At 36.5% G+C, this 27,267-nt stretch overlaps 1 protein-coding gene across 2 annotated transcripts in view; it reads left to right on the forward strand.

Annotated features, from left to right (window-relative positions):
* The window catches only part of COG5 (component of oligomeric golgi complex 5), a 178,092-nt gene that overhangs the window by 89,035 nt on the left and 61,790 nt on the right, over window positions 1–27,267 (forward strand). For both annotated transcript variants that reach the window (XM_042018341.1, XM_042018342.1), the window contains exon 8: window positions 26,427–26,592. In XM_042018341.1, the coding sequence (XP_041874275.1) occupies window positions 26,427–26,592 (166 nt within the window). The remainder of the gene's footprint in view (window positions 1–26,426; window positions 26,593–27,267) is intronic.

Here is a 27,267-nt window from a genome sequence, read left to right on the forward strand (position 1 = left end):
TTGTCAGAGCCAGCCAGCAGTGTTGAGAGGCAGCCTTTTTGTATTTCCCTGAGCTGGGCTAAAATTCCACACCTGTGATACAGGAACTTGATTAATGTTTTCAATTGAAGACAGAGTTTTGGAGGTTTTTTTTAAATATGTAGGAGCCAGAGACACCTCATGGTCATTATGAGTGGAATTCATATTCCATATGCCTTAATATGGCATTTCAGTTTGTCCGGACTACAGTGTCTTTGCTTTATGAATTCCAAACCTGTCCATGTGTATAAATTGTGTACCATGGTGGTTTGCTACTCTCTCTTCTGCCTTTTTCTCATTCCATGAGAATGTTGAATAGAACCAGGACTAGGACAGACAATGAGAGACACAGGTGTTGGAGTGTCATACCCCTGGGTTATCCCACCCTAATCTTTATGTTCATTGTTTGACCATGTTTGCTTGGCTTACTTGAGAAAGTCACTTAAAATAGTGTCAGCTTTGCTTCAAATCAAAACATGTTATATCTCCTACTCAAAGGTATGTTTTCTCTGTCACAGAAATAAATTACTTTGGTTTGGCATGAGTTGTTTCTGACAAAGCCATCTTGACTATTATTTAGCACCATATTAAAATTTCCTTGTGCATATCAAAAGGTAATTTAACTGTGCAGTCAAATGTAAATAAATTATTACTTTATGGCAGTAAGACTTAAAATATTACTCTGCTGTTGATGTTTGATGGTCCAGTTTTGAAGAACAGAAATGTATGAGATGGTAATTTCAGAATACCTCCAGTGTTAATGACTTTGTTATATGAGAGCTTTAAACTCCTTCATGTATTGTTTGCATTTTAACTCGGGTTTCTGGGAATTTTCTCACTTAGGTTAGTAATTACGGCACTTTCTGGACGTAATTAGGGGAGCATACTGTAATTAATGAACTTGCAATCATAAAATGCAGATGTATTCTTAATGTACTACAACTTGGATAATGAAAACATTTACAACCTGTATCATTCATGGAAAATAATAGTATTTCTTAATAAAGAGTGAAGTCTTTTTCTCCTTCTTCAGCCCCCACTGCTGACAGTTATTTTAAGATCAGAATTAACACTTACGTATATACAGCTCTTGTAAATCAGATGGATTAAGAAAAGTACATTTTTGACAACGCTGAAGCTGAAGTACCTTTCCTAAGGTGGTCACACATCAGCTGTAAATATCTAGCAGAATTCTTCTGTAATAAAGTGTTTATGAAAAGCCTTATGTTTATGAAAGCTTATTATTCTAATCGTTCCAGATTTTTACTTCTGTATGTAGCTGTACACATCCGTTTAAGAAGTAGGAACAGACATTTTTGTGGGTTACTATCGCTGATTCCCTTGACAGCCAAATGAGATGATAAAATGGGACTAACATCATCTACTCTGAAACCTTTTCAAAAAATTCATGTAGTTGAAGACAGTTTCTGACCAGCTGTTAAACTGGATGTCAAAGTGTGTTCATTCTAAAAGTTTCATGTTACCTCTTATCCCCTCTGCTCCCCTCCCAAGATGTTGGAGAAAATACATCTGCTTTTCAAAAAACCAGAGTAAAGGGATGTAGAAGATATTAATGTAATGATGTAAATTTGGAATATGGCCAAATTCACAATACTCTAAACTGTGCTCATTCTGTCTTAGTAATAGGATTTAGAAGAATTTAAGAAAAGAACACAAGACATTTTAGGAACATAAACCCACTGTCACAAGAATAAATATTTGAAATATTGAGGTTATTTAGTATATAAGGTAAATAAGTTGAGCAAATAATACATATGTAAGCATATAAAGTAGTGACTGTTACAGAGAAGAGAAAATGGAGTCCTTTAGACTTCGCAGTTTTCTAACCAGGTCACATACTTGTTGTCCAACAGCAGGTTTCAGAGTAGTAAACAATTTCTACAACATGTTTCTTACAAAAGTCACAACAGTAAGAAAAACTATTTGTTAAGTATTAACTTTAGACCAATGAAGGTGCTAATATAGAATGTCTCTGAAACAGTGACATTTAAAATGTGAATTTTAAGAATTTAATGTGTGTCATTTATGGACAGTATTTCCGTTTAAGATCTGAAAAATCTCTGAAGACATCTCTGTGTCTCAGAAAAGGTGCAGGCATCTGTCTCTCTTTAAGAAAGATGGAACTTTGTTCCTTTTAGTTTTCAACATTAATTTGCACTCAAGTTAACATAAAATCATTGGTGTGTTGTAGAATCTTGACAATACAGTCAAGACTCCTTGTCTTGAGGAGCTTTGGTTAATCATTTTGCAGTTAACTTTAAAAATAAATTACACTCAGTCATAATACTCATGTGCTCTGCTTTCTCTTTAATTTTCTGCATTTTCTTTTAATGCCAGAGAATGCAAAAAGAGAGTAACAAACATTGCATTACCATTGTTTTTGTAGTAAATGTTAGAGGAAAAATTGTTAAGCACTAGCAGCTTCTTTGCTTGTGAGAATATTAGACTGCATGTGCCTGCATTTAGGAAAGAGGATGCGTTAGGATGTGTTTAGTCTCTTGAAAATAGCAAAATCCTGAAAGTCCAAGTGGTGTTATTATGGTAAGGTGTTAGCATGGAAGTATTCTTGTATATTCTGCAATTTACTTTTTTTTTCAAGGAGATCTTCAACAACATTTCAGTGCTTATTACTTGTTTCACAGGCATTGATGACCTTTACAACAGTGTGAAGGCATATTTGTATATGACAGCTAGTTAGGCTGGAGCAAAATAATGGATTTTTATCAGGAGTTTATAAAGGTCTGCTTTACTAACTTCTGACACCATTTGTTATGTAAGATAACAATATTTTAACAATGGTATTATGTTAAAATTAAGACTCTTTGTCATGCTTTAATATATCCGTAATGTCAAGACTTGGTTGGCATACATGTTGTCAAGAGCTCAGTGAAAAATTATTTTTGGGTATAGCTTAAGTTGCAGAGATTACAGTTTTACTAAGTAATGTGGTAATTCTGTTATATTCTTCAAGTAGGCTCCCATTCCTAAATACCTGTCATTGTGGACTCAGATAAATAGAGAAGCTCTTAAGTTTTCAAATTTGAAGTCTGAAATTCATTATCTTCTTGGCGAATTTGTTCACGTGAAAAATAAGCATTAAAAGACACTTAAATGTCTTTTAACACTTAAATGTGTGCATATATATATAAAATTCATCCTTGGTTGCTGACTGCTGCAAGTTAACCTCAGCAGTGTGCTTATATATGACATAAGTTTATCCAAATGACATTGTCACAGGAAATAGCTATTATTAGCCCAAATGTTTCCCTTTTAGGAGTCCTTTCAAACTTGATCTTCCTCTTTGAGTTTATTTTGATACAAGTCCCTGAAAAGGTCATGCCCTTTTATAACAAAATCATTGCATCTCTTTTTTTTGGCTTGAAAAAGCAAGCTAACAACACTTGAACATAATTAGATCTTCTGTCTCACAGATGACCCACACAAGTATTTATCACCCAAGAAAGTTCCTGATCTAGAGTTTTTGTAAAGTGATATCATATTAGGTGTCAGAACAATTCCACAAAGTTCAGAAGAGTTCTGAGGAATTACATGAAAATTTGTGTAGAGTTAACCTATGATTCATTTAGCTTGACCCCAGCTATTTGGAGCTCTGGAGTCAGAAATTTCTGCAAGAGTCAAAAATCTGTGTGGTAAACATACAGTGTGATGATTGGTTTTGTTGGGATAGGTTATCTCACAAAGAATGAAGTGTAGGCAGATAGGTATTCCTTTAATACCTGTTAAGCCATATAAGAGAATTGATCTGACTCTGAACAAATGCAGATTTTTTTTTTTACATGAGGCATAGATGATTTTTGTACCTTCTTGAGCCCTTTTAAATGCAATGTTAAGACTTAAAACGTATATTAGAAACAAGGCTTAGCATTGAAAATGCTGGGTTTAGTTTTCTTTAATGAAAAGTAATGTTTTAGGGTGTAAATCCATGTTTAAATTACATCTCCTTGGAAAGTCATCTTAATGCCCACTGACGAAATTCAGTACTTTACTGATGCTGGAGCCAATGAAGATCCTTTATTACAAGAATTGTTCAATCACCATCATACCTGCTGGGTGAAAGATGCTACCTTATATAATACAGTTTACCATACTAGATCAGGATTACAGTTACGCCTTCAATTCTCATTGCCAGTTTGGAATGGATGCATAAGACTGTGCAACACTTAGGCCTGGGGAAGAAACTGATGTATTTTTTGATTTATTCTTACATTATCAAATCATCCTTTGATCCCTTAGAAGGTTAAAGAATATTTTATTGCCCTTGAGATTTTGTATGTAGACAGACACAAGCATTTTCACTGATGTAATGATTCAACAAGCAAAGTTCAAATGATCAATAAGAAACCATAATTTCTGCAATGCTGCCTTATATTCTTTGTCAGCAAACAAGGAGGGAGGACAAGGATTCATCAGCTCTCTAGAGAAACAGCACAAGTCAGTAAGGCAAGTGGAGGATTCAGAGATCATACGAACCCTTGCCATAGCTTGTCTTAAGTTTGCAAAAAAAAAAAAAAAGAAACTGTAGTCTATCATTCTAGAATGGTATATTTTGGAATATGTTGCAGATTGTGCACTTTGTCTCTTCAAAATAAACCATTTTAAAAAATTTTCTTTTTCTGTGACACTCCATTTTAAATCACAGGAGTGAACAGAAATGCCAGCAATTTTGTATATTTTCCTAAAAGATCCCTCTCCAGGGAAGAGGCTCATGAACCAGGATTTAATTCAGGAAAGAAAACAAGTCTGAATTACTATAATCAGTGAATTTTTGTTCAGATTGATGATAAAGAGCTGATCCTCTAGAGCTTTAATATTTGTATCAGTGTCTGTAAGTGTACTAAGGATCTAAAGGGTAAAGAATGAGCAAAATATCTAAAGCCTTCTTGGTGACAACTGCCCATTAGGAACAAATATACATAATTTTATTCCAACCAGCAGAACCACTGCTTCTGAGGCTGTCCTCAGTGTATGAATGATGCGGTAATTTTTTTTCTCTGGGTTTCATCAGTAGATAGAAGGCCTGTAGGAGAGATACCCATTTTTAAGTCAAAATCCGGTTCTAGAATCTATCAAAAGGGTCAGAAAGTGTACCTGGGATATTTGGGAAGCTGTGGGAGATGGCAGATGATGGCATGGTTACAGTGTTATTACTGCCCTCTGTAAGGTAGAGGTTAGAGGGGTATAGTGCTTATGTAACAAAGAAACCTTTATCTGCTTATTAATCTTACAACTTGAAAAGCTAAAATGTATGTAGTTGTTTATTTGGCTTAAAGCTACCTCTGTGTTTCTGCATAGAGTGAGATGTTACAAGACAGCTTGCTGAGGAGTGGCAAAAAGCAGATGTGTTCTGAGAATTCATTTGTTCTGTACGTTCTATATAGCTTGCAGAGCAGTCTTCACTATCTTGACCCTTTCACAGCTTGTTATGTGAATGTTTTGACTTTGTTTTGGTGTTAAATAGTTGTTGATAGCTGCTTTTCAGTAAACCTCTTGTGTTCTAAATATTCAGAATTTGTCTCAGTTGATCTGATAGTAGACCAACTGGTGCTGGAGTCAGAACTCCTAATGAAATGTTTATTATTTCTTGTAATTGTTAGAAGTTTATGAATATACCACGTATTTCCACCCCCAAAGAACTAACTGTGCAAATGCAGTACTCAATAGCAAATGTTTTAGTGGGCTGTGCTTAACCATGCTGTGTAAACGGGCTGTTTTAAGTTGATTCAACCAATGATAATTTTTGTGTAGACCTTTCCCTCTAGAACTCTACCAAAACACAATAGCTTGACACAACTTGAAAATACTCTGGTTGCTCTTTCCTTATTATTTGGCTAGATGTAACTTTGGAGAAATATTCTCAGGCCACCTTTGAGATTGTTTCTTCCTGGCCAAAAAAAAACCCCAGTTGTGCATTGGAGAAGAATATTATTTATGATCTGCTGCAGGCAAACTATCCTGAGTTTGAGAACTGATTTAACTACTGCTCTACCACAGACCTGCATGTGGTGTGAGGATGTAGAAAGCAAACCAGAGATGTCTGTTTTCTCAAAATCTGCAAGAGAAGATTTGTGAAATGCATAGCTTCACATATATAGACAGATGAAGGCTAAAAAGATCTACTAAAACCGTAGTACTCTTTCTCACATTTTGTACCTTCCCACCTGTTATTCACTACTGCTGTAGACTTTCGTAGGAAGCATGTTTTTACATGGCCTTCAGAAATATTTCATAGTGCAGTCTCTTTGGAATCCCTTACCTTTTGAAGAAATGTTGGTCAGTAATGAAGACTCTATAATTAAAAAGTAATCTTTAATTTTCACTTAACTTTAATTTTCACTGGAATAATTAGGAGTTGTTTTGTACCTGTGAGTTGAGTATTAGTAAAAATAAACTAGAGGAGAGAGAAGGCAAGGAAGGTAAAAATAGGTAAAGGTATAGTTGAATATAATCTATTTTTACAGTGAATAGCTATAGTAGTCTTTTCAGTGGAAAAAGGCCGATTTTTATTTCCAAGGATTAAAGTGCATAGCTTGTATTTAATTTCATGGTAAGTCTTTATGTTATTTGTGTTAATCCAACCCTGTAACAAGCATCAACATGTCATCAGAATTAGTATAAAAATTGCAATTATTTTTTCTTTGTTTTGCCCTTTTTCTATCAAGCCAAAGAGAGTAAGGCATTCTTTTTACCTTTTCTCCATCCATGGCTCATCTCTTTCAGTTTGGCTTTTAGGATGCTGCTGTTTGCCTCCTCCTTCCCAGCTGTTCACTAGAAGATTCAGGACTGAAGCCAATTCATTTGCTTTCCTACTTTATTACCAAAAATGGCAAAATTTTGCCAATGTTGTCATTTTCCCATCTCAATAATAGATAATAAAGTTGCACATGGGAGTTTTTGCATATCTTCAATTTTTTGAGTGTGGGCGGAATACTATTTCAGGCTCTTACTCTGAAATGCTAAAACATGAAAGACTGTATTATGGTTTTTTTCCATGATAACCAATATTTTTAGCTTATTTCTGATTCATCTGAATCTGAGATAAGATGTCAAAAGCACAGATACAATGCTTTAAACACCTTGGGAAGACAAAGTGTTTCAGACACTTGCTGTGTAGAGAAGAGGGGACAACCCTCCCTAAACTTTTGGAAATGTGGAGTTTTTATTTTTACATCTTACGAGAGGAGAAAGTTTCTTGACGTCAGCTGTAATTGAGTTTGACAGGAGCTAGTGTGGAAGACAAATTCTGTTGAATTTTGAGGACATCTAAAGGCTGTATTGTACAGGTGTTTTGCTTTTGTTGCATTTTTAAATGCAAAAATGCATGGATAAAATTTTTTTTTAAAATACAAGCAAAGAGCAAAAACCTCTTCAGAACCCTATATAATATCCAGGGCCAGATACAGACATTGTGAGTAATTACTAACATTACTTAACTGGAAGTAGTAAACTCTGGCACACCTTGTTGCTGATGTGAAGTCTTCACCTGCTCCAATTTTGCAATGAAATCATATGACTGGCACCATTCCTCCTTTAGTTTGTCTCCATTCTTACTAATTAAAACATAGATGGCCATCAAACAGTTTTGTTTAAGGAAGACTCTGAATTGTGAGTTACTATAGATTTTAAGGTGAAAGGGGAGTATGATATATATGACTCAAGAATCAGTATAAGTATGTACATATAATCTCTTATGTAAGTAAGATTGTATAATCTTTAAGAGCTAAAGAACATTTTTGTAGAGGAGTTGCAATATGATTAAAAGAATTAAAGAAGAGAGATTAGCTAACTTATCCATGAATGTATCTGTTAGGTGATCATTTTTTTAAGGGAGAAAATGTACTCCTGAAAAATGCAATGCTAATGTTTCAACAGATAGCAAAGCAAATTTTCCATATTATGGTCAGCGTAACAGAGTGTAGATGCATGTGGGAAAATACCTGTGTACAGGTACTGTACAGACATGCAATGGCAGGATTTTCAGGATTGTCAGCTAGAGGTGCTGGTTTCATGTAGCAGCAGCTGATTTTCTGACCGGGCTATCACTCTGAAAAAAAAAGCTCAGCTGCTTCCTACGTGAGATTAATTGCCCAATTTTCATTGATTACTGTGGGCATTCTTGTATTCTTCTACATTTTCTCTGTGCAAATCATCTCCCTTAGAATAATCAAGATCAGTTAAAGCAGTCAGTGATGGAAAACTGAAAACTGGGGGTTATTACAATGATTAGCAGCAATATGGGCTATTAGATGATGGGTGACAGAAGTCCAAAACTAAGCATATTGATGAAACAACTATTGAAGTGTTCCTTTACCACTAAGCAGTCATGTTACTGGGGAATGTCAGCAATTAGAAGTTAGGCTAATTGGAAGTAAGTGCAGCATCTGTAATTTCGGAACACATCTTTAAGGGTAAAATCATCTTTTGAATACTTCTCTTGGCATTCCCAGTCATGTTGCTATGTTAATATTTTATAGTTCTGAAAGTAAATGTCTTTCTGAGGTAACAAATCTTTTGGCCTTCCAAATGTATTGATTGAATTTTAGTTAAAATACATTAGATACTATTTAAAAATGGTAATGTGTCACAGGAATATGTAATACAAGAAGAAGACTTCTACTGGCTGACAGTTAAAAGATTTAACCGTTGTTTCTAGACCTTCTCAGCTATCACCTTTAATCCTTAAAAGGCAAATTTTAGAGGCTATCTAGTTTGGATTTCAAAAAAGGAATTGGGTGCTAGAAGAGAGTATGTTACTTATTCTCTCCTGGAAAGGGGAAGTACTTTTCTAGTAATTCCATGTAGTGTTCAGAAGAAAATATTCTCTTTCCACAGAATATTCCACCTCAACATAGTTCTTTGGGTTACAGATTTTAAGCAGCTGATATCTGTGCTTAGGATGATGTGCTGTAGTGGCAATCAGCCTTTAGTCCACAAGCCACATGTAGCCCCTTGGGACAGAGGCCCAGTCTGGTACGTGCCTTTGAGAGCTCACTGCGTGCCAGGCCTGTGCTTCCCGTGTTGAGGGCCTTCCATGATGCTCCCCCGATACGTTCCTATGCACAGGCCTTAAAATTGTTGTGTGTATGAACATGGCCCGCATTCACACACTTTCTTGGTGTCCCAGAAATGCCTGATAACCGCACATGTGCTGAGTCTGCCTCATGACCAGCACAGGTTTCTCAAGAGTGAGTTATGTCAGACGAGCTTAGTTTCCTTCTTTTAAAGGGTGTTCGGTTTAGTGGATGGAGGTGTGAAAGGTGGGATCTGATATTTTGTCTGTAATACTTCTTTACCTGTGGCATTTTCAAATTCAAACTGAGGAAGGATTATCTAGACTTAATAATAGTAAGGATAATCTTAAACTGTTAAGAGATCAATACAGAACAGTTTAGGAAAACCACACACAGTGTTGATTCTCTTCCAAAATGGAAAAATTGTGTCCAGTGAAGTTCTGCAGGGATTTACCCCAGGGCTAGCACTATTCAGTGCTTGCATTAATGGTCTGGATGATGAAATACAGAATATACTTACTAAATTTGCAGGCTATGCTTGTCTAAGAAGGATTAAGAGGTCTTGTAAGGACAGAATTAGAATGATCTTGTGAAATGGATTTGAAAAAACAGGATGCTACTGAAAAGGAACAGTGTAAGGTACTGCATGAAGAAAAGGAACAAGAGAAGAAAAGCATGGCTATATAGCAGAAACAGCAGTGTGGATAGGAGACCTGCAGAAGGGGATTTTGAGGTTATAGTGAATTACGAGCTGAATGTCAGCCATGTCAAGTAGATACAAAGGAGGAAAATATTGTACTGGGAGGTGTAAACAAAAGTATACCTGGAGTAATCCCTTAGTTCTACTCAGTAGAGTGACCTTTATACTCTACTCAGCCCTGGGGATTCTAGTAGTGAATTCAACATGTCAAGAAGGATGTAGACTAACCTGAGAGATAGTCAAGTGGGGAGCAATGAAAACTAGACTTACTCATAACAGTTTGGGTAAATGTCTGCTAGATGGTTTGTATTTTCATTTGTAGATAACTGTTGTTTTATAGAAGGAGAGTGAACTTGAACTCCTTCTGAAGATCTTTTCAATCTGTGTGGTAAATTTAGATATGGCGTCCTGGAACTGACACCAGAACTGATCATTCAGCACCCTGATTGCAGTGGATGCTCACATAAGAGCTCACCTGAGGGCCAGCCTCAATGTACATGAGGGCCAATTCCCCAGCAAGTGTCACATCTCTGACACACACAACACCACTTCTGTGTGTGTGCTGCAGTCTTTTCATGGAGTAGGGAATGTGGCCTATGGCCCTTCTCTGCACCTGCACAAAGGCAAGTGGCCTCCCCAGCCTGAAGGGTTGGGCATCCCTGCATTTGCTTTATGATTTACAGTTGACGAGAGACTCACATCTTTAATGGGTTTCAAATTTCACTAATGGAAAATATTTGCTGCTGTAAACAAAGTGAATCACCTTGTTGACAATTCAATACTGTATTTCACACATTAGTAAGTTTGTAAAACCGTAGGCACACTATTGGATGGGGTTGAAAGGCATTTGATACCAGCAGTTTCCTCTCTCATGTATATAGACCAGCAGCATGTTTTGCACGTGAAAAAAAGGAATCATTGTGGTTTGTCAGAATGCTGAAAATCTGAATGATGACTTTTTTAGGTAACTGTTATCTGGAGCACTCTTACCTGCAAGGACATCAGTGGCTGGTTGTGATAAGCAAACTGCAAGGCAAACCAATAACATTTGTATTAAATAGAAGATGAAGAAACTTTTAAAAATAACTAGTAAATAATAAAATAATAAAATTTTCTGAAGAAAAAAATGTATCAAATGGTTTGAAATTAGGAAAACAAAAATTTTAAAATAATTGCTTGTTGGACAGATGAAATGGGTATTGTGTTTGTTAAGTAGAGCAGGGAGGAATTTATGCTCTTGGAAACAAGGAATGGTGTCTTGAGAAAAGGAAGCTCCAATGATGAGTGCTCTAGAGATCCAAGTCTGAGTAATATATTGTCCCAAGTAAAACTATGTTTCTATGATACTAGACCTTCAGAAATACGTGTAAATCTCTGTGTTTAAACTATCTGTTGGTATTTACTAAAGCTTTTAAATTAGAGCATGAGGTTGAAATGGAGTGCATATGTTTGTGGTTTGCTGGGACTCTGTATGTCTAAGAAATGCACATTATGTCAGAAATAATCAAAGGAACTCTGTTGGTCTTTTGAGGGGTAATGTTCTTCTAAGATACTGCAAATAATTTGAAAGGATCCAGTCAGGAATTTCTCTCAAAATATTTGTGCTGTACTCACCACACCCACTTAACTGCTTAATATAAGATTGCATTGAAAAGCTTGTGTGCAGATGTAGAGATAATAGTCATGTAAAGAAATGGTAGAGTATAGCTCACATCTTTGGAATTTAAATGCACATTATGGATAGATAATTTTTGTGTACAGTTGTTAACACATATATCCTAATAGATTTTGAGTTTCTTTCTATATTGGAGATTGTTTCTTGAAAATGAGTTATACTGGAGGCGGGTGAAGATGGACACAGTACTTGTGTAGGTTAAGTGGAGCTGCAGAACTTCAGCACTAAGGCACAATGTAAATTTATACATAAACTCAGTGCACTGCAGAACTTAGCACTTGCAGTAACACAGCATTATATTACATTAATAAATTGAAGGGGACAGTAGACAATTTCCTCGTCCGTTCCCCACATCTCTCCCTTCTATCAGCTGTACCTTTTCTCCACTGAAGATAGTGTCATTATATTCAAACTGGAATTGTGTGGTTTTCATCTTAACTGGTTTAGCGTGTGACAGCATTATTAAAAATGTGTACAACGTACTAGTGATCCTGGTATGAATCTGTCTGAATACAGATAAAGCACCGTGTTGCATACTGAAAATCTTTTTCTGGGAATTCCTCAGAACGTCCATTAAAAAAAAAAAAAAAAAAGTGAATTTCAGTTATTAGACATTTTGGCAACAATGCACGATTTAAATGGCATTTTAATCTTTATTCAGGATGTCTGTCTGACCAGAAGATGAAGACAACTTTCTTATATTTAGCTTGGTAACTAGAGGTACTAAATTATGTATGTATAACATAAAAGCTAAAATAATAATTTAATTTTCTCAAAAAGTGAGTATCTAACATCACATGAAACTTATCTAATGTCTGCAGAGACCTTGTGCATAGTTCTATGTGTTGTCTAGTGTCTTTACTTTTTGTCAGTCCATGGGGCTTTATTTACTGGTACATAGCTAGGAAAATTTAGCTGACATGCTCAGCTGTCATCTTTTGTTTAGGCCTTGTGCGAGCTGTTACAAATATCTGCATGTTTTTTAATGGACCAGTTAATTCAGAGGAAGTACCGAATAGCAACATTTAATCAGATTAATTCTTGGTATTAATGATAAATCAATAAGCATCTCTTCTGATAATGTATGTTACCCAGGTTTCCAGGTTTCCAGTAGAAGGAAACCAGCTTCCAAGATTGAGAAACTTCTATGCATCTTCCAAAAATTCCCTGTGGCAAGTTTCATATTTACTGCACATTGTTTCCAGGTGTGCATAGCGAAAATGGAGCTGCTGTTCTCTGGTATTCTGTATTTTTGAGCTGAGGGACTGGCATTTTCAGTAAAAGTTTACCTGAATTTGGGATGTCTCTGTGCATTAGATAACTCCATAATTTGTGTTACCAGAATTCCTTACTGTTGCTGTTGCTGTTACCCCTACCAGCACCTTTGTGACACAGGTGAAGTACCAGCATCATTGCAGGTGAAGAACAGAAGCTGAGAGAACAAAAGGTCATGCACAGATTTACAATGCTCCCAGGTCTTGCCATGCACAGTATGGGTTGTGGTGGTGGAGAGTGTGGTGTGAGGTATGGGAGTGGGTTCACAAAACCACTTCAGTCTTCTGGGTGAACTAAGTGAGCTGAATTAAGCACTTGGTGAATTAAGCACTGAAGATTTGAGACTTGCAGCAGAGAATGTCAGTATATCAAAACTGAACCTCAGCACGTTTATAGGTCTTCTAGGGGTTTTTTTGCTGGAATTCACCAGCTGCTACCTTTCCTGAGCCTAAGTACCTGGGGCTTCCTTCTAGGCACGGATCACTGCTTCTTTACCTGCACAAGTGATGAAAACAATGAAGGTGCTGGAGAAGAAGCATTAAAACACTTCAGGAAGCTGAAACGAAGGCCAGGGTGCTCCGGATCCTAAGCCTGAAGGCTTTGCCTTGTCTCATTTGGGAGGGAGTGACCTGCCCTTGAGCACCAGGCAGGGCTGGGGTGGTCACACACTGCTGTGGCTGCCAAAGGGCTCCAGGACTAAGGCATGGCACTGGGTGATCTTTTACATGCTTATTGTTTACTCATGCAGACAATTCATGTGTTCTTAGAAGTTGGATCTACTTAATAAAGACGGTGTAGACCCAAGGGATGTGCTATTTGAGGGCAAAGGGAAGAATAATTGTAGTTCAGTATAGATAGTGTATTTGGGAAATTCTGCTCTTGGCTTATTTTGTGAATTTCAGCCTCAGTGACTTGCTGAAAATCACATCTTACATGGCTGAATCTGAACTCTAGTAAATAGATTTTTTTTTGCTCCCTGTAACTTAAAACCAGACTCAAGTCATTGAAAGAACTATTTCACAGACTGTTCATTAACTGTGCTGCTATACTTCTTACCCAGGAATTCACATGGTTGAAACTGATATTAAAAATAAGCTTTCCCATACTCTGGTGATTTAAACCTGCAAAGGGAGAAGGGACAGCAAACAGCCTCTTTTAGTATCACTTCCTTTCTGCTGCTGCTCTAGCTGTGGTGCAGAGGCAGTTAGGCATTCCCCCGTCCGTGATTTCTTTTCTTATTAATTTTCAGTCTCCCCTTCTTTTGCTACTCAAAGTTATTTTTTAAAATAGAAATATAGAAGGCAGAAGCAGTGATTGTTGCAAGAAAGTACTATGGAAACCTGTCACGACAACAGTTTCAAATGAAAGTGAATCTTCAGCTGTTTAAGAAGTCCATGTATTTGTAGAAAACTCTGGTGTCTTCTCTGTGGTCAGAATTGAAAAGGAAGGAAGTGAATAGAGGAGTGTTGAGGGGATAATACATATTCTTGCTTTTCATGGGGGAAAATGCATTTCTGGGCTCAGCCTTGCAGTTATATATCCTGCAATGAACTTCTTATCTAAAATTTGTCAGTTATGTAATGTATATAATGCTGTGGTAGCAATATTGTCCTTTATGGTTGGTGAGACATGTTTGCTGGAAAATCTAGCTTATAAGTGTTTCCACATGTTTTGTTGTTTGTTTTTGTGGGTTTTTTAAAGAAAACATAGGCAGAAAAATTATTCACAAAGGTCAAAAGAAGGTGGTGCAGAGAGCAATAACTAAATAAATATATCTTTAGCACACATTTCAATTGTGGATGATGGTCAGTATTTTTCAGATGGAAGATCAAAACATGATGTGAACATATTAGATCCCAAGTCACTTGATATTTGTTCTCTGTGCCCTTGCTAAAGAAAACTCCATCAAATAAGTTTTGTTGTTATTAGTATAGCATGCAGAAGATAAAAAAGAACACAAATACGGTGCTGCTAGTAATGATATGACTTACAGATTCACTTTGGTCTGTTTCAGCACTCTGATGATGCATAATAGTGTACATACATCTATATATATGTGTGAACATTAATGTTTCTGAGTTAAAGTAAATATCTGGAATGCCAGTGATTAATCATTTAAATATAGCACTTCCTGGGGATATTCCAAAAATGTGAGCTCAAATGCTGAAGTATTTTATCTTTCTCTGGTCACTGAAGTTCCTGGGCATAGTCTATAAGGTTTGGTGGTCATGTTTGTTGCTGCTAGAAGTATTGGAAAGCAATATGTAATACCCAGAGAATACATAAGGAAGACTTACCTTTTTTTTTAAATTTAAAAAGTACTGCTGTCCTTAAAGGATTATTAAGGGAAAGAAAGACTTTTGGTGGAGAAGTCACTCTGAACTAGTAGATTAATCTTTTATAGTGTGTAAATTTAGAAAAATAGGGTGGTTTTTTTTAATTGACAAAGGTTTTATTTTCACATTTTGACTTAAACTTTTTACTGCAGAGTTATAAAGCCTTAACAATAATAGACATGGTGGTAGTCTCTTTTGTCCTGTGAGATCCTGATCGTTCAGATTTTGATGAGTCTGTGCACATTTATTAAAAGATGTATACTGAATTAGAAACAGATTATGGGATTGTGCAGACTTTGTCTGCTTTCAGCTGTGATATAGAAAGCTTTATATCACTTTGCCATTGTGCACTTGCCCTATATAGAGGTAATTTAGGAAGCCTAATGCAATTGATGTCCAACTGTGACATTTTTGTAAAAATAAAACTCTTTACTGCTCGTAGCCTTTCTAAATGGTTAATCAAAGTGGATTGACAGATTATGTGTCTGGAGTTTTTTTTCTTTTTTTTTTTCCCCCATGTAGGTGTTTGTGACTCATAAATGCAGAATTAGACCGAAAATCTGTGACTGGATAATGGAGTATTTGCAAGTACTTTATTGCACTTTTCCGTGCAGCACAACAAATAGCCTCCACTTCCCAGTGTTTATTTGTAAGGATTTATTATTGTGTGGCCCTGCTAATCTTGTAATTTCTGCTCCTGTTTTTATGATAGTGCAAGAAAGTGGTTTATAAATAGTTTCTATAAATGGGTATTCCTGAAAATGCTTCTGATCTGAACAATATTTTTATATAACTGTCTTTTATGGTGAAATAATAGGTGAAAATTGAGAAGCCATTAATGTTTTATATCCCTTCACTCTGCTATGAATCACCACTTAGCTGTTTGCCAAAATCTTTGTATTCTGTTTAGTGACAATTTTATATGAGGATCAGCTGGATAATTTTAAAATTAATTTCTAGTTTTTTTCTTTGAAGATTCATATAAATTAATTTGACCAGTTGTCAAGTAAACATGAAAACTTAATCTTCCATTGTAGATGATGTTTTAAATACATATTAATTTAGAGTTAGATAATGCTTTTTGAAGAATTTGGATAGCATTACTGTTCCAAAAATTTTAGATATCAATAAATTCTAAAGAATTAGCAGCTATGCAGTGTGTGTGTGTGTGTGTGTGAGGGGGGGGGGAAAGTCAGAATACCTTAGAAAGCTATTAAAAATGACCTTGTGTTTTAGATCTCCCCACTGAGACTAGTTATTTTGAAATATAAAACACTTAGTTTGGTTTCAAACCAATTAGTAAGTGTCATTTGTGATCACTAAAAAATTATTCCTCATAGAATATTCATCATGAAAACACAGGAATGTTTAATAATACTGAGTTTAGCTTTCTTTGCAGACAGAAATTATTTTAAATTAGGGGCTGTTGCGTAGTCTGCTTCTGGTTGTCCATCTGTTTAGGTGGTTTCTCTGGACTGGAACACTGCCAACCATTATGTGTTGGACATTTCTAACCACACTGAGATAGGACTAGATAATACCTACAAGGGCAAGAATGTATCTGATTCTAGTACTTTTAAGGTAATTAATGCAAATATGATGATTGATTCATCTCTTTATATGTGGAGAGGCCTGGGTCACTGCTATGAACTGCTCAGGTGTGAAAGGCTTTGTAAATAAAATACACTGTAGGGATAGAATGAAGGAGACTGGGAACACTATGTGTCAGTATAGAAACTGGAAACTAAGTTTGGGACTTGAAGGTAACTCCAAAGAGAAAGATAGGAATGGAAGGAGCTGTTATGAGAACCAGACTGCAGAAGGGCTGGAGGATGGACTGGGGGATGGGTAAGGTAGAGCTGGGAAATAAGGAAGTGGTGTTTGCATTGCTACAGGTGAAGAAAGGTAGGCTAAGATTAGATCTTGTTGAAAATAGTTTAGGTAAGACTGGAATGGAGACCATGAAGGTTTTTCTTTATCAAACGTTGCAGTGTTTTAATTACATGGGTCTAGTCTTTATAGAATGAGCTTAAATAAAGTAGTCTTCCAAAGTCCTAGTCCATTTAAGGGGTTTATACCAAATTGATTTAAATATTTCTGATTTGCTTTAGATACTCAAAGGTGAACAGGATATATGAAATTCTGCTAAATTCCAGGGATGCAACTGAGCAGAGACTGACGTGGGCTTTGGCTGAATCTCTGTATAATCCATCCCAGCCTTTTAAATTGGTACTTTCGTGTATCTGTGTCTCTTCAAAACTAAAGCTACTCTGGGGTTCTTTCTGTCCAGATAAGATAGTATGTTATTGTTAAACGCCTCTCCCAGACTGTAATTCTATTTGTGGTTTCTACTGTTGACTGTTGATTGTTAACAGGTTCTGCAATAATGCAATTAGGTGATCCAAGAAGAACATACAAAGCATTAATAAGCCACATCTGCATAGAGCAGAGTGAAAAATATGATTGATTAGCCATGATACTCATCTAAATAAGATAATATAATTCATTTTGCCTCTTTCTCAGGTTAAAAACCTGCTCTGTCTTAATCCTCTCAGAAAAAATCAATGCTTCACTGTGTTCTTGATCTGCTACTCAGTGCCACATGAAATTCTGAGCTATTGTACATTGTTACATTTATGGTAACAAAAGATTTTAAGCTTTGGGTAAGCTTAAATGGCATAGGGAACTGAATAGTATGTTGCATTAGAAAGGAGAAATCTTGCATCAAAATACTGCAGTTCTTGGGTGATGAATAATGTCGTCTATGTGGAAGAAGAGGTGCACTCAGCTGCTTATTCTTCTCCTTTTTCACCTCCCTTCTGTCCTTCTGCAGGTAGCACCCCCAGTAAGTTCCCATTTGTGTGAAGGTTTCAGAATGCATTGCTGGCTGACAGCTGAAGTGAGGGGAGGGGACTGCCTTTTTTCAGTGGCGGAACTGGATCCCAGTGCCTGTGCTAGCTGCAGGCAAAGCTATTTCTTTTGCTGCACAGTATTTCTTTTTCTTTAGAGGACTTCAGATTTTTTTCCTTCATAGTAAAGTTTTTGTATGATACAGCTTTGCCCATTTGATTTTATTGGGACTAACCTTTGGTTTTTTTAAAGCCTAAAGATGTAAAATCTACTTCTATAAATGCAGATTCTGTAACAAAAAGAGGTCAGTTTTGTCATGCTTCTCCCAGTGGACAAATTTACAAGAGGACTTGGAAGACTGAGATTGTTGTCAGGGTGTGGGTAACACTGCCAACACTGAAGAAGTGTTTGGGGTGTATATATGTGCTTGCTCTCTTTCAAGCTGTCCTCAGTGAAACCTGATGAAAATGACTGCACAAGTCCATTGCTGCATTCTCCTGAAACTGTAAGAAGAACTAGGAAGGGGAAGTGGAGCAGAAAGCATGTCTTCTGGCTCATTCCTGAGCAGACTGCTGTGGTAAAGCCTCCTTTGAGCAAGCAGGTGGATTAAGGCATCTCCAGCAGTCCTGCCAACCTACAGTTCTTCACCAAATTATCTGCAAACTTTCCTGTAGGTGTGTGATACAATAAATTTGAACTTTTTATTAAGAAGAAAAAAAACATTTTTAAATTCTATCCAACAGCAAGTCTGACCTTGATGGAGATCTGTCTGTAGTTGAGTATGAAAATATTAGCTGAAAAGACTAAACAGCTTCTTAAAGTTCATTCCTTTTAAATACTTGAGGGCACTTTAGGGCTGTTGACAATATATGCACAGGTTCCAGAAATGAGATGTTGTCACTTGCATGGGTAATTATTATCTTGTTGCAATGACTAGCAGGAGAACAAGAAAACCCAGATGGCTTTTGGTAGATATTTAAATCATTCAGAGCATACCATTTAAAGGATATTTTGTCTGAAATAGGATTTTAGATTTTTTTGTAAAGAGAGAAAAACGTGTTATAACCCTTCAGTAGCTAATTCCTAATGTTAATTGTTAATACTGAATTAAAAGTAAAACTTGACATTTCTGGTTTGCAATGGCTTTGTTCAACCATCTAACAGGGTGAGCATGTACATAATGACATTGTGAGGAGGAAGAAGAAAACATCTGGTCACAAGCTTTTGTCCAGATATCAAAATTAGTAATGAGATTTTGTGTCCTTATATTTCTCTTCTTCAGTAGTGGGACTTGAATCGGCAGGTGCAAGTTGGGGTAGCACAAGGACAGGAGAGGTGCTGCAATCTCACCTTCTGCTCTCTAAACTTCATCAGAAAGGGCCAGCTGTGTTTTTAATAGAGAAGCCACATCTTCAGGTGTGAACTGGTTTGTTATCAGTAAGGGGTTTAGAGATTGGTCAAATTGTGTAAGAGATGAGAGAAGCATTTTAAAAAGCTTGATTTGGCTCAGAAGCCCCCATTTCCATGTTGCCCAACTAGTTTTCTAAATTTGGTATTGTTTCTACTCTGACTTTATACTCTCCCTACACTCAAATAGTGCATTGTAGGATAAAATTTGTAATTGTTATGGGCTAGTCAGTCTAGCTGATCTGTCCTCAGAGGTGCCAGATACTTTCTTTGAAATTGCTGTCACGTTGATAGCCTAAGGCTTGGTAAACTTTGGAACATTGCTTGATGTTTCATGAGATAATTCTTCACAACAGTTCCTGATGCCTTTCTGTCCCATTAGCTCTTAGCCATCTGTTGCTTTGATTACACTATTATGGTGAATAAGTGTTTTGGCAAGCTATTTAGCTGTGTTGAAAAATCTTGTTTCTTTGCTTTCTAGTACTTTATTGCTACTGTTTCTTTTTTTTTTCCCTCCTCAACCTTTGTAGTGCAAAGCTTCTTGCTATTTCCTTCTTGTTATTCCAAGAAACAAAAGGCTGACCTAGTTTGAGGACATGATGAGGTTTATAACTGTGCTTTGTGGCTGTTCTCCTTTCATGTGAAAGCCCATCTACCAAAAGGGGTAGTGTATTCCAAACATGGGCTCACAGAAGGTAGATGTTATAACCTAACCATATTTAAATGTTTGGCTTTGGGACTCTTGCCTCTTAAGGCTTAAAATGTTCTTTTCTAATCTAGCCAATGTGTTATATCAGTATTACCTATTATATCTCTATAACGAATCATAATATTTTAACCTCTCATTCCTCCCAACACTGCAAAGGCCAAAACAGGAATATCTGGGATATCATTAGGAAGAAGCCTGTACTCTCTGGCTTTACACATTTGACCTTTTCATTTATTGCTCAGGTTTTAGAGATGAACAGAGTAAAAGACAGATGGAGTGATAATGAACACAGAGATGAGCTTCCCTAAGTAGGTTCATTTTTAGGAGTAGTGATACACCAATTAATTTTTTTAGGCATGGACTTTTGGAAACAGAATAAAATACTGTTTTTAGACTGAAACTGAATTTCATTGGCATTTAATTTCTACTTTTAGTTTTTTGTTACTTTTTCTTCAATTAAAATAGCTGAGTTATACCTCAAAGCAAGAATTCCAATGATACTTAGTCAGTTATTAATTCTGCTCAGTAGCTCATTTTGCCTTGACCGTGACTTAGGTGGCCAACTTTTCTTCACTGTTTACTTGTTTGAGCTCTTTAAATTGAACTGCAGCTTTTCCTGGAATAACTTCTAATTTTTTCACTTCTGGTGTCTGTGAGAGATGACTAAGAACTGGGTAGCTGCAAGGACTTGCAAAACTTTCTCAGTCACTTGGTCTTCAAGTAGTACTTGTCATTAGGGATAGTAACATTATTTATGGGAAAATTATTTGAAGGAGGCAGCATGTTGTAATGGTAGTGAGAGGAGAGAAGGGGCAAACACTGTAAAGGAGCATCTGACTGGGGATTTCCAGCCTCACAAAGGGGTCTTTTTTTGACCTTGTAAAGCAGTACTGTGTTGGAAATTGCAACTGCTGTCTTCTACAAACAAAAGGAGCTGTGTGAAGTAAACTTAAAAAAGTAACTGAAACAGTTCCCAATATAGAAAATCTTCTGTCAAATGAAATTAGTTAATACTAAATGCCAGTCAAAGGTACTCAGAAGTATAAGATGGAAACTGCTTTTGCATTTACTCTGTAAGGACTGCAGTAGCCTTTTATATTCCTCGTCAGAGAATATACGTTAATTTACAAGTTTGGTTATTTCAGTGCGCATCCTGTTCTAGGATTGTTGTATTTTAGTGCTGATTATTTCTTGATGGTTAGGGAATGTTGTGGTATTCCTTGCTTGCCACATTGTCAGACCACTCTGTTTAAGTGATTCCTGGAATAATTAGTAATTATGGATCTTCCTCCATCTAAGCACCCTATGTAATTATTTTTGAGCTGGGTTACACTTCTACTGCTTGCATATGGGACATGGTAAATGTTTTACATAAGAGGTGAGGATGTGACAGCACGCTGAAATCACAGCTAATGAGTAATATCTATCTATCTATCTATCTATCTGTATATGTATAGATATCTGTCTAAAGGCGGTGAAAATTTTCTATGGGGTTTCTGCCACAGCCTCTCCTGAACAGGGTTATCTGCTCTCTGCAGAATGGTAAAGATTTTCAGAGCCACTGTTCTGATTTTAATCAGCACAATAGAAATGTTCTTGTATACCTTAGTAGCTATGGAACTAATTTCTAAGTGAGGGACTAGTCCAAGTTTGACATCTCTGTATATGGTCCTTCCAAACTGTACTGTAAAAGAGCATTTCCTTAGAGAGGTGTTCTGATTATTGGTGGTGCAGGTCCTTTTGAAATTTAACTGCATGAAAGTTAACAGTTAATTACATTTGTAACACTACTTCTTCACGAAAGTAGTAGTAATTGCCACAGATAGTATTGACCATAAATATTTTTGCTAATTAACACATTTTCATTTGAGAAGGGAGTTGATAGTCCACACAGGTGAAAACCCTGTGGCATGGGATCTTAGGGACAGACTTGTACTGGATAAAGAAATAATGATGTGAAGTTCCCTAAGACAGAACTGGGTAGAGAAGAACGATCCACATGGTGAATCCTGTACCGTGAGAAGGTGGAGTGTGAGTTTGGAAGCTGTGTTTGTAGCACTTGAGCCATTAGTTTTGCTTGTTAACCAAGTTTCTTATTTTTGGTTCAGCCTTATGCCAGGAATCTTCCTGTCACCAAATTAGCTCAGCGTCATCACCACACTCCCTTGTGAGGAGCAGATTTGCTCATCCAAGCTGCATTTCTAATGATGAAAAAGATTATTGCTCTTTCCTTAGCGATGCTTTCAGAAAATTATTCTGATAATACTAGTGGCAATCATAAAATAAAAAACTACAATTTTGGACCTTATGAATTAGTTGCAATATTGGAGTTAACACAATAAAATTGTTTGGTTTCATCCTAGGAGATATTTTCAAAATAGAAATGTAATATATATTTATTTAAGTCTTTAATGACATTTGTATTTAGTCTTCATAGGGTTATTATTTTTGTGGGAAAGAAAGTGACCAAATGGGGTTGTGCTCTGAGAATGACTGTAACTGCCATGCTGACCTGGACAGCATCTGCTGGGTTATTGAGTCCAGTTGCCTGGTCTTTGAAACAATGGCATGATGTAATTGTGAAAAAAACCCCACATTCATACTAATGACTGCATGACACTTACTTCTCGTCTTGTGTATGATTGTCTACAGAACCAAATGGAATGGGATGGGATAAAATTAATCAGAAATTATGTTAATAAAATGAACAGTTTTCATTGATAGAGAAAATGAACAAATGCATCTGGTGTGAACATCTCTTCATAGTTTTCTGCTGAATGAGTATCTTTATGTTTTGCAAAAACATAAAGTGAAATACCCATTCTGTTTTTTTCAGGTGATGACTGGTATCAGCCTTCTGACAAAGCTGTCTAATCTATTGTCTGATGGATGCTGAGAAACTTTGATGTTGAAAAATATTTGTGAGACTTGTTTCATGGTAGAACTAGCTTTTGAGCATGTTGATTTTTCTTCTATTTCCTTCATATGTTGAATTGATGACTCACTGAATCTTCTTAAGCACTTACATTTGTGGAATTTAGTTTCCATCTATCTGTAACATACTATGTTGCGAGTTGCCAGATGGAGGAGTGCTTTGAATGGAGAAGGGTATTATTGGTGGACTTTATGCCATCTCTCCTTAACTCCCTGATTCATTATAATTTTTGCAGTCTGAAGATCACTGTAGTTAATTTTTGAGTAGGTAGTGTTGTTTCCCTACACTTTGTGGGGTCATGTTTTTATTTCACTTGTGTATGCTTGTGTTTATATGAGCTTAGATTACACTGTATTGCTAACATATTACTAAATGCTCCTCTGTTTTTCTTTGACCTCTATGCTCTTGATTGCCATAGCTTCAAGTTTATGGCAAATGTACAAATTTTTTACAGACAGATTGTTAGGAGAACACTGAAATTGCTAAGTTTGGTTGCCTGCAGTGGCAGACAACTTGGTTATATAATACTGCTGATGAACTCATCAAATTCCATCTCAAAAGTAGTTATATTATTTTCCATATTGTTCCTGTTGGATAGCTATTCTGAATATTCTCTGATGTGATTCCATTTTCCTTTGTAGATCACTGTTGGGGTTAGTTCTCTTTAACTTTGAATGCATACTTTCTTCTTGATAAAAATTATGGCAGCCTGTCGAATCTCAGAACTGTTTAGCTTTAAGCTTTGTCAGGTAGAAGGAAAATGTTAGGTACAAATCTTATCAATAAAATCTGTTAGTAGTAGCAAATTCTGAAATACTGGTTCTCAACTTTTTGTGCAGTGTGTATTAATGATGAACAGTTTAATTTTGAGATGTCTATACAAGCCTTAAAGTACAATAATTAATTTCTGCACTGCTTTTCAACATTTTCTTTTCACATAATTTTTGTCCCAAGTGGTGCTTCATTTTTTTTTAACATACTGTCTAAACCTAGAAACTAGCTGTGAATAAAAATTTCCATTCTCTTAGGATTATTCATAAACCAACAATGGACTGTTACATAGCTTGTCTGGGGCATATGAAACAAAAACTGTTTTCTGAGGTGAGAAAATTACTGTATATGAATCAAATAAAAGAATACACTTTGTTCTACATTGTCAGGGATTTGATATGTCTCCAATTCCAGTTATACAAGATGAACACATGAGCTAGAAACCCTCTATCTTGTGGCCATGTCCACAATTTAAAGCAAATAAGAAATAGGCCACCTGCATAATCTTTGTTCCATTCTGATTTTAATTTTGGTACTAGATTTGAAAGATACTTTGAGTATCAGCAGTTTCCATAATGATGTATTTTGGTTTGAAACTTCTGGCTAAAACCAGTTCTTTAGAAATAAAGCTCAGGCTCTCTTGGAGCATGTTTTAGTGTCTTTCGTGCCCACTAGATGCAGAGTTAGTTTGCTAAACTGTCATGTGGGAGCTTTAAGATTGATTATTTGCCTGCAATTATTTGTGCCTGTATTGCCTGTTTGTCAGAAAAGTAAGTATCTGGCCATTGATTATTTAAGGCTGGATAGTGCCCAGCTCACCTTTTGATGCTGTTCTACTTTTTATGATTTAATATATGAACTTTAGAGCCTGGCTGAAATCTAGTTCAGCACTCCTATAGTAGTAGTAAGGTATTGATTTTGTATTACTGACTCACTACCTGGTTTCATAATCATGTAAGTATTCTGTAAAAATTAGAACAATTTAGGAAAGGTTGGTAAATGAGGTATGTCTTTTCTGTCTTTTCTTCCTTTCAGTTTCATTCTCTTTTTCTTCCAGAGGCTTTTCATTCTATTCCCCGTCCTCTTCCCATTTATATTTTCTTTCTCTTGTTCATTCTGTCCCCAAATTCCCTGCTTGCATTATAGTACTCTTCATTTTCTGACATCCCATTAATCTTCCAGTCTTTATGGCTTACTTTCCCACCTCCACAAGCACACCCACAGGATGCTTAGAAATTTTACAGCATACCCAGTTGTCAAAAAACTAAACCTACAAGTCCCAGACCCGTAATACTATGCTGGGAATGCTCATTAACTCCCACACTGTTTGGAAGAAGAAACTGGTATAGTTAGTATAAGGTCTGCAAACCATAGTGCATGCCTAATATTCCTTTGCTTTCCACTAAACCTGGGAACGCCTCATTGGAGCTGGGAAAGAAGATGAGACCTGGTTTTTTTTGCTTTAACTGTGGTTTTGATCTTTATAGAAACCCTAGAAAAAGTGGCATGAATGTGCAGTTATAGGGGTGTGACCTCTGAAATGTTGGGTTTGAGGAGAGCATTGTTTGCCAACAGATCAGAAAACCTGTTGCCATAGGTGGATGTACCAGCAAGTGCATCCTCAGCACAGCAGCTGCACCATGGCCAAAGCCAAAGTGGGCTTTGTACTGGGAAGTGCCTGTGGTCTGGGATGATTCTGTCCAGCCTGACTGCCAGCATTTCTGTCAGACGATGTTCTTTACTGCTGGCACAAGTCACTAAGAAAAATGACAAAGGACTGCATCTCTAATGTGTGTGTGATCAACTGATTGCCCCCTCCACTAATTGCCTGTGAATGCTAATTAAAAAAGCAGTATTCAGTGTATGGATGACAGTGCTTCGTTTCCAAAGGCAATAATTTGAGGCTTTTCTCTTGCTAAATAGCACTCATGCCAGTGTTTAGTGTTGCTAAGTGGAATTATCATCAGATTCAATCTTAATCAGAGGTCTCTTAAATAGTGGACTTGGACAGTTTTTGGATAGTTTTCACTGCTCTGTATTGATTTTTTTTTTTTTTTTTTTTTTTTTTGCAAGCTTTGGAAATAATCACTGCATTACTTTGTTTCTTAATTCTGCTGTGAGGAAAATAAAGTTACTGTCAACAGTAGAAATAGAAATGTAGAAATACAAGCTTAAATTCTGCAGTAGTCAGTAGCAGGGGCTTGACCTGCTTGCTTCTTATTATCCTTCGTTAGTACTTTTTTTAAAGCCTGTATCACATTTAATGAACTATTTGGGACTTAACTGACAGTACTGTAACAAGCAGTGCATGTTAAAACAATATTACTAACTACACCATAGCTGAATAGAGTTGTACTGTAACTAACCCCAGAATTACTGGATCAGTTGCTGATAACCCACCCCAGGTTAGATACTGCCAGCAGGGCTTCCAGTTCCTTTCTTTCCATTCGTCATATTCTGAGGATAGCACCAAAGGGATCTAAGCAAAGCATTGCTCAGAGATCAAAGGAAATCAGTCGTCTCCTTTTACCCTCTGTTCTCTGTTTTGTGGTAAGGATGCCAGTAACTGAAACAAAATGAATTAGCAGACTAAACTTAAAAGATGAACTTGCCCACTAAAATGCTGTCTCATCATGGTTAAAACATCCCAGTAGAACAGCTAAAGATAATCATTATTTTTAAAATATCTTCTTTCTCCAGAATCCTACGCAAGTGGGAACTGCTCTTCAGGTTTTCCATAATCTTGGGACTTTGAAAGATACCATTGCTAATGTGGTGGATGGATACTGCACAGTCCTGGAAGAGAACATAAAAAATGCTTTGGATATCAAAGTATTGACCCAACCATCTCAAACAGTCACAAGAGGTATGATTCTTGTTTTACAGAGAATGGTAACTGGTTGTGTTTTTTACAGGAGTACTGTATGTATAAAATGGAAGAAACTCTCACATCCAAGCCTGTTCTAGAAACATTTCCCTGCTTGCTTTAACCAGTAGAGGGTGGGAGTAGGCATATCTCAGAAATCATTTAATTTGGCTTTGCAAGCCAAAATCGGGACTGTCTGATATTTGGCTCGGACATTTTCCTTTATTCCTCCCTGCCTCTCCTTCCTAACTTGCACAGAAAGTTGTCCTCATTAGGTTACAACTTTGTGGCATTTTCTTAGCAGTTTCTCATGGAAAGATGACTCCAAATTCTGCTTTCTTTGTATTGGTGGGAGGACTACAGGTTGAAATTATTTGCAACCAGTGGAAGAAACCTGCAAGTACATTGTTATGCTTTTGTCAGGTGGAAGTTGTTTCAAAGCAGACTATTCAATATGAAGAAATGTTGCACTATTAAACATTTAGTTTTGAGTTAGGTCAGATACCAGAAGATATTGAGGAGTTGGGTGAGCAGGCAAATTTGAACTTTGGTGATACAAACATTTGATTTTTTTTAAACAAGTCTTGCAACAAGGTGGGGGTCCAGACCCATAATCAGTGGCATAATAAAGAAGTGCATCCTCTCTCAAGGGAAGTGGTTGTTTAGAAGCTTCAT

This window comes from Corvus kubaryi, unplaced genomic scaffold (genome assembly GCF_017639235.1).
Source record: "Corvus kubaryi isolate FWS band 111438036 unplaced genomic scaffold, C.kubaryi_AGA036_p1.0 137, whole genome shotgun sequence".
Lineage (NCBI taxonomy): Eukaryota > Metazoa > Chordata > Aves > Passeriformes > Corvidae > Corvus > Corvus kubaryi.